At 57.8% G+C, this 8,192-nt stretch overlaps 1 protein-coding gene across 3 annotated transcripts; it reads right to left on the reverse strand.

The window, feature by feature from the left end:
- Nucleotides 1-2,205: 2,205 nt before the first annotated feature.
- Nucleotides 2,206-8,186, reverse strand: SIVA1 (SIVA1, apoptosis-inducing factor). 3 transcript variants are annotated; one of them, XM_008580005.1, is made up of 5 exons: nucleotides 8,048-8,186; nucleotides 5,690-5,884; nucleotides 5,154-5,259; nucleotides 4,740-4,896; nucleotides 2,206-2,412 (listed from the first exon to the last, which is right to left on the reverse strand). In XM_008580005.1, the coding sequence occupies exons 1-5, from the start codon at nucleotides 8,163-8,165 to the stop codon at nucleotides 2,404-2,406; spliced, it is 585 nt and encodes a 194-aa protein (XP_008578227.1). In that variant the 5' UTR covers nucleotides 8,166-8,186; the 3' UTR covers nucleotides 2,206-2,403. The 3 variants fall into 3 exon arrangements, with proteins under 3 accessions (XP_008578227.1, XP_008578228.1, XP_008578229.1); XM_008580006.1 differs by lacking the exon at nucleotides 5,154-5,259; XM_008580007.1 differs by lacking the exons at nucleotides 5,154-5,259; nucleotides 5,690-5,884.
- Nucleotides 8,187-8,192: the final 6 nt, after the last annotated feature.

Here is an 8,192-nt window from a genome sequence, read left to right on the forward strand (position 1 = left end):
AGAGCACTCTACCCCGAGTCTGTGAATGATGAGGTTCCTCCACCCTCATCATTAGGAATGTGGTTTGCTTCCTGTCCTCTTCCAGTGGCTCTTTCCTCAGCCTTGGGCAGTTTTCTCCCACACAGGAGCTGTCAGCCTCAGCAGGAGCCTTGAGCGGCCTGTCTCTGCAGCAATTTCACTCCACTCAAGCATTTCAGTGTGCAAACTCCAGCTGCCTTGGCCCCTAATTCTCAACTGTCAACTCAGAGAGGTGCCAGCTCACTGGCTCCCCTCCGTGCCCTGCAGCTGGGAGCTCTCTGCAGGCAGTCCAGGGCAGCCCTGGGCTCATCTTGTTTGTTCCCTTCTCTCAGGGGCCACTGTCCTGCACTGGCTACTGTCCAATGTCTGCATATTTTATAGGGTTGGGTTTTTTTAGTTGTTTGAGAGCAGAGTGCAGTCCCAGTCCCTGTTGCTGCAGCATGGCTGGAAGCCCAACAAATATGAGTTACAAATAAATACTTATAATAAAATAGTCCCACCCCTCACAGAACCTATATGCAGTTAGGAGAGAACAAGTCAATGTTATTACATTCACTGGTGAAAGCTGGGGAGGGGAGAGGGACAGTGATGGAGGGTGCTATGCATTAGGGCACTGGGATGCTTCTCTGAGCCAAATCCAGAAAGAAACAAAGAGTGAACCGTACAGACATTCAGAGGAAGCTTTCCCCAGGCAGAGGAAGTGGGGGTGCTGAGCTGAAAGCTTGCTGAGCATGGTTCAGGAACAGCAGGAGGCCGGAGGCTGGGGTGGGTGAGCCCCCAGGAGGGAGGGAAGGTGGGGTGAGGTCAGAGGCTGTGGGGCCACTGGCTTCTATTTTTAGGGACATGGTTAGCTGTGGAGGGTTGGGAAAGAGGTGACAGATCCAGACAGAGGAGGACAGACTGCAAGGTGGCAGGGGCTGTGCAGTGACTCGACCAGTGATGGAGCAGCTGCTATAGCACAGCATTCCTGCGGGCCCGGGGGGGAGCAGGGCTGCAGAACATGGAGTGTGGGGCCATGGGGGGAGGTGCGCAGGGAGGTGAGGGAGCGTCAAAGTAACAGAAATGAGCGTGTGAGGTTGTGGTCTGCAGGAGCACACCTGGAAAGAGGCTTTGGGGCCCCTATGGGAAGCCAGGTGAGAGCTGGTGAGCCCTGACAAGGACAGCCAGCACATGGCTGACTTCCCATTCTGGTGCTTGTGGCACTCATGCCAGCCAAACTGAGATGGCCTCAGGATGCTCTCAGTGTCGGGAGGACCCCAGGCAGTCCCCTGTAGCCTGACCTGCCCAGTGGAAACTGCTGATCTGAGGGCCCCTCTGCCTGGATGTGCTGCAGTGCTCCTCCCCTGGCTCATGGCTGCAAACCCCACTCCGGCCCAGCTCCAACCCACTGCCTGCACACCACAAGCTTCCAAGGGTCAGCGCCACTTGCCCCTCAAAACTGGCCAGTGCGTTCCATAATGCCCACAGGAGCAGTGAGGGCTCTTCTCAGCTGTCCCCAGTGCATGGCCCCTGCCCCACCTCTGCCCCAGAGGACCTCTCTTCCAGTCCAGGGCTTCTCAGTGGGGCTGAGGGTTGATGGCCCACCTCCCCAAAGGCGGCCCTCGGGGGTCTTGCGTGTGGGGGCAGTGCTCACATGGCCTGCGCCTCTCGTGTCCTCCAGCCCCACCCCTCCTGCCCATTGCTCTTCCTCCAAGACCCCACACAAACACCACCTACCCAAAATACAGCCAGAAGAACCGTCGCCCCCACAGCACTGCTGGGGACATCTTCCCTGCTGACCAAAGCTCCTGGAGGGCAGGGGCTGTTAGTCACCGGAGGCCCCAGCCATGCACGTGCCAAAAAAGCAGAGTGGACCAGGAAGCAAATGGATCAGGGCATGTGACAGGAATGTCAGGGACAGTTCTGGAACACCCCTTTTCATGAGGAGGTCTGGCATGCTGGCCATGCTCTCTGGAATCACAGAGCCAGGTGCAAGTCCTTCCTCCCTGCTTACTGGCTGGGTGAGCTTGGGGGAGGACACACTCTGGGCCTCAGTTCCCTGACGTGTAAGGGGGGATGATAAGTCGGGTTCCCTGCATGGTGCACAGTGGGGATGCAGGAGCAGACACAGAGCCGGGGCGCAGCAGCACCTGTGCCCTCCTGGCTCACATGCTTCCTCTGCAGAACTGTGAACATGCATGAGATCTCTTGTGCAAATATAAAGAGTTTATTTGCTTGTCATTAGGAATACAAAACATAATATATAAAAGCCATCCCTCCCACTTGCCCCACGGTTGTCAAGGCCTGGTGCTGGTCGTCCAGAGAGGGTGCCGTCGCCGCGGCCCTTGGGAACGCCCTCAGGCCTCAAACATGGCACAGCTGGCGCACAGTGCTTTCTCACAGACGTCACTGCAGCTGCGACAGTGCCAGGGAGGAGAGAAGAGCTGGTGTTAGGGCTGAACTGTGTCCCCATTCACATATTCAAGTCCTAACCTGCAGCACCTCAGAATGCGACCTTATCTGCAAACAAGGTGGCTGCAGAAGTAACTGGTTAAGATGATGCCTACCGGAGCAGGGGGCCGACCCAACATGATTGGTGTGCTAGAAAGAACGACCCGTGCGGAGAGAGACACACATGGAAGGATGACACCAAGACACAGGGTGGAGATGCCACCCATGAGATGCACCAGAGGCACCAGGCACCACCAGAAGCCATCCAGAGGCCCAGGCCAGACTCTCCCTCTCAGGCCTCGGGAGGGACGAACCCTGCCCGCACCCCTGTCCCGGACTCCTGGCTTCCGGAGCTGCCTGTTGTTTAAGCCGCTCGGTCCTTCGTTACTGCAGCCCGAGCAGACTCAGCTGATAAGCCCACTTGTGGCCCAACCTGGGTTTCAAATGGGACAGAAGCTTCCACGAAGCCTCCACAGACACCTCCCAGATGCCCTGTCAGAATTCAGTGGACTGTGATGGTCTACGTCGGAAGCATGTCAAATAGCAGTTTCTTCTGCTGTACCAAGACTCTATGGGTTAAGATTAGGACATCCAGCAGATCACAAGGAGAAATTTCTCAGGAAAGATATTAAAAGGACACAAAATTAGCAATATGCTACACAAAACACAAGCAGTGTAGTCTACATTGACAAAGAAGTCAGAACTGCCGTGCGGGCAGCCCCAGCCAGCTCCTGCCACTCGCCCTGTCAGCAGCTTGCCCGTGCCCTCGCAGAGGTGGTACCAGGAGTGGGGCAGCACAGGGTCACCAGGCAGGACAATGATGGCCGGCTGGGCTGCATTTTAGTTAAACCAGAGCTAGGGGAGAGAGCCGCTTGTTCTCCGTCCCAAGTGCGGCTCACCGTCCTGAACCAGGGAGCGAGGGGCTGTGCCGGGCGGCAGGGGAAGGGGCAGGAGATTGGGGGCGCTGCTGGCTCCAGCCTGTGGCCCAAAGCAAGTCCTTTATTTGTGAAAGAGGGCAGAGAGCCCACATCCAGGGCTGTGGCCAGGAAAAATGAGCGTGGCCATGTTGGGTCAGTGGCCCACTCAGACATGGCAACATGAATTCTGGGGCTCCCAGGGAAGAGGAGGAAGAAAGCAAGTACAGGCCAGGAGGAGACCCGCACAGAGCAGTGGGGAGCCCTGCGAGGACACTGCGGACCCAAGCGGGTTCCAGCTGCAGGGCCCTGGGAGGAGGAACCCCCTCCCCGCAACCTGCCCTCCTGCTGTGTCCACATCCTCCTCAGCGAGAAGGCACTGGACCCGGAGAGGACCCTGCCCTTCTCAGTTTATGCATAAGTAGGGAGAGAAGGTCAATTAGATTGGTGAAAACCAAAGAAAGAGCATCTGCACTGGCGACTAGCCCAACACACAACCCCACACTGCGCAGTGTGAGTCACCTGCTGCCTCATAACCCTCGCAAGTGGCCACAGGGACTTCTCCCTAGTGTGCCTGCCCCTGCCCGTGGCCCCCCCCAGTCTCCATTCAACAAGCCCAGGCCTCTGCCCCAACTGCAAGGACTCGTGATGTGCCACGGGTGTTTCAATCTGACATGGTTAGTTTTAGAAACTGGTGGGACCGAGCTTGTATTGGAGCTACAGAGATGGTTCCAGGTGAGTTTGGGTGAACTCATCTTTCTTACAGAGCAGGACACATAGACTCTGCACTGTCTACTCCCGCCTGCCAGCCACGAGCAGCACTGCAGTGGGAACAGCCCCCCAGCACCTTAAGACTAAGTACCGGGTCCAGCCAGCTGAGGCAAACGCACACACAGTGATGGACAGAGCAGTCTCTCCATGTCCTCTTAGGAGACAACCATAACCAACCAGACAACCAACCAGACAAACATAAACGTGGTAGAAACTGCCACATGCACCTGCTGTCATGTATCAGAGATGCATGAATAACTAGCACACAGGAAATAAACCTGTGACAAAGTGCTGGCTGGAGAAGCCCTAAAGGGAGGGTGCAGAAGACCACAATGTGCAGCTCGAGGACAGGAGACTGCAGCCAGACAGAGCTGGTAATCTGTGCGATCTGAGCTTCTTTTAAGACAAGAATGGGCAAAGCATTCATCGCCAGCATATTTGCCAGGCAACACCAGATGGCCACGTGTCAGGGGCCTCCTGCGCGGGGTGCTCTGGGCCCTGCCCCAGGTGGACAACCCTCCCATCCCCACACATGGCACCTGGGGGTTCCCCCCACACACTCCCTGGGGTGACAATTTTGGCAGCAGCCCAGATGGAAGCACTTACTCCACGAGGCTGCACAGGGCGCAGGCCACAGCTCCACAGCCCCAGCAGGTGTGCATACAGCGCCTGCACAGGGCCCGCTCGCATTGGCCGCAGACCGCCTTCCCGTCCACAGCTCGCACACATGAGGAACAGGCGATGGATGCTGCCCCGGACAGGTCTGTGAGGAAGAAATGCCACACTGTCAGCCCTGGAAGGAGACTGAAAGAGCTGGGGGCTGATGGCCACCCGCCTTGTCGAGTACCCAAAGGCAGAGGACTCCAGTCCCCCTCGCCTGCCCTGTCTCTACCACCGGATCCTTTGGACAACGCACAAGCAAGCACGGCACACAGGACCCCATGCTATCAGAGAGGGTGCCCACTCAAGACATGCCACTGACCATTCACATGACCACAGGTTCAGTACTCCTTCCCTTACCCAGTGTCCTCCACTACCTGGGGCCCGTACCAAGAACCAGCTCTTCTCCTGACTGCCTCCAAGAAGTCTGTGTCCCATCTGCATCTCGAGGTGTGGCTCACAGCTCCTGGTTTAGCAAAGAGGTTCCTGAGCCCCTCCCACACCCACCGACCAGACTCAGGGGTGGAGCTGAGGGCTTTGTCTCTTTAACCAGAGACAGGATGGTCTGAGACTCACACCACACAGGGACCTGACCAGCGTGTTCCCACCCACGGGGGATCACCTGGAAGAGTGGCAGGTGGAAAGCCAGAGGGATACCCAGCTGAGTCTCTGCCCCTTTTCTGGCCCAGTAGTTAGAAGCTGCTTAACAAGTTCCAGTGGACTTCAGTCAGGTCAGAACTCTTCCTGACAGGAGCTTTCCGAGCCACCCGAGCCCCATGTCGGCCTGACTTCACACTCTGGCCCCATTCCCACTTGCCCAGGTCAGAAAAGTCCCAGGCAGACGATCTTGTGAATAGAGAAACACGCTTCCGCCCTGCACCTTCAGTGGCACTCACCACCCTCAGAGGCCTGAAGAAGGCCCCGGGTCAGTCGCCCATCCGGTCCGATCAACATCTGACCACGTGCAACCCGCGGGGCCCCTGTGGGGCCGGGCTTCGGGGACTCTGGCAGGAGAACGATGGCACAGCCTTCATCCCATGTGTGGTCCATGTAGGCCTGTGCTCCGCGAAAAAGGAGTTGCTTGGTCTTCTCTGGGGAAGATAAACCATTCCTCACGTTTACACCTGTGCAGCATAAGAGGCCCTGGCACAGCCATCTGGTCCTTCATGCCTCACAAAGGCCCTATCAGGTGGTCACAGTGAGTCGTCCTTTGTGTTCTGCCCATGCTGTCTTCTGGCAAGCTGGCTCCTGCTCTGCCTACATGCTCTTCCCTCCCTCCTTACGTGGCTCAGCTGCCACCTCCTCCAGGAAGGTTCTGAGCCTGCAGCCCCACCTGATTCCCACACAAGAGCTCCTTCTCCTGCCACTATGCAATGACACCCAGTATGCGGCCTCCCAGCTGGCCTAACCTCGCTGGGCTTGTGCCCCTTGCCTCCCCCCCCTCTCAGCACTCCTCATTCCAAGCTGGCTCTGTGTAGAGCAGAGGAAGCTCTGCACTGTGGAACGTTCATTCACAAAAACAGGTGCCCCCGCAAGGAGATAGGAAGCAGCCGAGGCTCAGAGCTGGCTGGGCCTACAGCCCGAGGCCCGTTTGCATCATCTTCAACTACTGCAGGGCTACCGGCAAAAGACGTGGCAGCCACCAGCTCCTAACAAAGGTATCCCAGCCTCTTCCTGACCTCTGTGGTTTTTGGACACCCACCCATTCCTGGGAGCTGAAGTGGCTTTCTATCAGGCTACATGGTGGTCACCCAGGGAGCTTTACAAAATCAAATGCCTGGGTGCCAGACCCAGAGATGCTTGGTTTTTTTGTTTTCTACCTCGCCCCAACACTGCCAGGGTAGAAATCCTAGAAACTCTGCATGGCTCTACGTGAAATCGGCAACAACTCTCATAAGGTAACTCAAATGGAGTGGCTGGTGACAGCTCAGTTACACCCTGTGTCTCATCCCCCTCTCTTGTTTACAATGGGCTCAAAATGGGGGGAAGGGGGGCCACGTGACGAAGCTAATCCTTGTTCTCAAGGACTGTGGTCCATCCAGGGTCAAGACACCAGGGTGACAGCTGAGTTCACACTGGGCATCCTGCACTTACCATGGAATGCCCAGTGAGCCCAGTACCCCTCCCTGACCCGGCCCAGTGAGTGACAAGCCCCTGCAAATGCTCTAGGATGGGGGTGCTCAAGGGAGAGGGTAAAGGCCTTAGTCCCCATTTCTATTTAATTCTTTTTTGCCTGCAAAGTGTCTAAATTCTTTGAATGTTCTTAGAGAGGGCGCACACATGCAGTTCAGCTGCAGATCCCACGGCTTCCCTCATCTTATCACCTGCATGGCCTTGGAAAGCACTTGAGTTTGTAACACTGGTGCAGGAGAGAAAGGGCAGGGCAACTGCTGATGTTGGGGAAGAAGCTGCCAGAGGAAGAGGACCAGAACTCGAGGACAGGGGTCCTTCTGAAGGCTGGGCTCTTTCCCACACCCCCAAGGCACGAGCGGCACCTCTCAATGACATACATCTCTGGTCACTTTCAAGGTGCTCTAGGTAAGGTAGGCCTCACTTTGTACCTGCGGTGGAGAGTTAACCGCCCCAGTCAAAGGGATGATCGATAATATTAACATGCCTACAAGTCGACATGAGAAAGTCCGACGAGAAGGCCTGTGGGCTCACCGCCCTCACGTCCCACCTTGAACTGGATACCAGCCTCCTGGACTCACTCTTCCTCTCTAACCTGTACTCACCCTGCACGAGTCGGCTTAGACTGTTGCTCAGGAGACTTTCTCTGACACCCCTGCAGGTGCTCCTACAGCAATCTGTGCCCGCCCTACTCACCCCTGGCGACTCCTTCTGCTGGTCTCCCCCACTAGGCGGGGGAGCCAGCTCTGTCTTCCTTGCCTCTGGGTCTCGGGCCGGCTGCAATGCCTGGCAGGGATGGCGTGCTCCACAATACCTCCCGGGTCAGAAGAGGCACCTTCGCCGGTTCACTCTATCCGGGACACCCCTCTCCCCACCCTGTCCTCGGGCCTGAAGGGCCCAGGTGCAGAGAGCGGGGCATCCTGAGGAAGCGGCACGAGGCCCCGCTCACCGTGGGGCGGTGACCGTCGGGCCCGTGAAGGAGGGCGTGAAGTCATTCACGTCCCCAGGCCCCGGCGTGGCAGCCCGTTTCCCCGCGGCCCCAGCTCCGGGGACCCCGGAGCCCCTGCTCAGGCCGCCGCCTGCTGAGGACGCTGAGGGTGCCCAGCGGCGCGCCCGGCACTCACCGAAGATCTCCCGCGAGTAGCGCTCGGCGCACGCGCCGCGGCTCAGCTCCTTCGGGCCCACGCGCACCTTGAGCTGCAGCGGGGCCGCGTCCGCGAAGGGGCAGCCCCGCTTGGGCATGGCCGCGGGGCCCGCAGCTACCACCTC

Source organism: Galeopterus variegatus, unplaced genomic scaffold (genome assembly GCF_000696425.1).
Source record: "Galeopterus variegatus unplaced genomic scaffold, G_variegatus-3.0.2 Scaffold2001, whole genome shotgun sequence".
In the NCBI taxonomy this organism is placed as follows: domain Eukaryota; kingdom Metazoa; phylum Chordata; class Mammalia; order Dermoptera; family Cynocephalidae; genus Galeopterus; species Galeopterus variegatus.

Coding starts and splice junctions, on each gene's coding strand:
- SIVA1 (XM_008580005.1), bottom strand. CDS start 8,165: ATGCCCAAGCGGGGCTGCCCCTTCGCGGACGCGGCCCCGCTGCAGCTC. Junction 5,885..8,047: donor CTACTCGCGGGAGATCTTCG/GTGAGTGCCGGG, acceptor TATCTTCCCCAG/AGAAGACCAAGCAACTCCTT. Junction 5,260..5,689: donor TCTTCAGGCCTCTGAGGGTG/GTGAGTGCCACT, acceptor TTGCTAAACCAG/GAGCTGTGAGCCACACCTCG.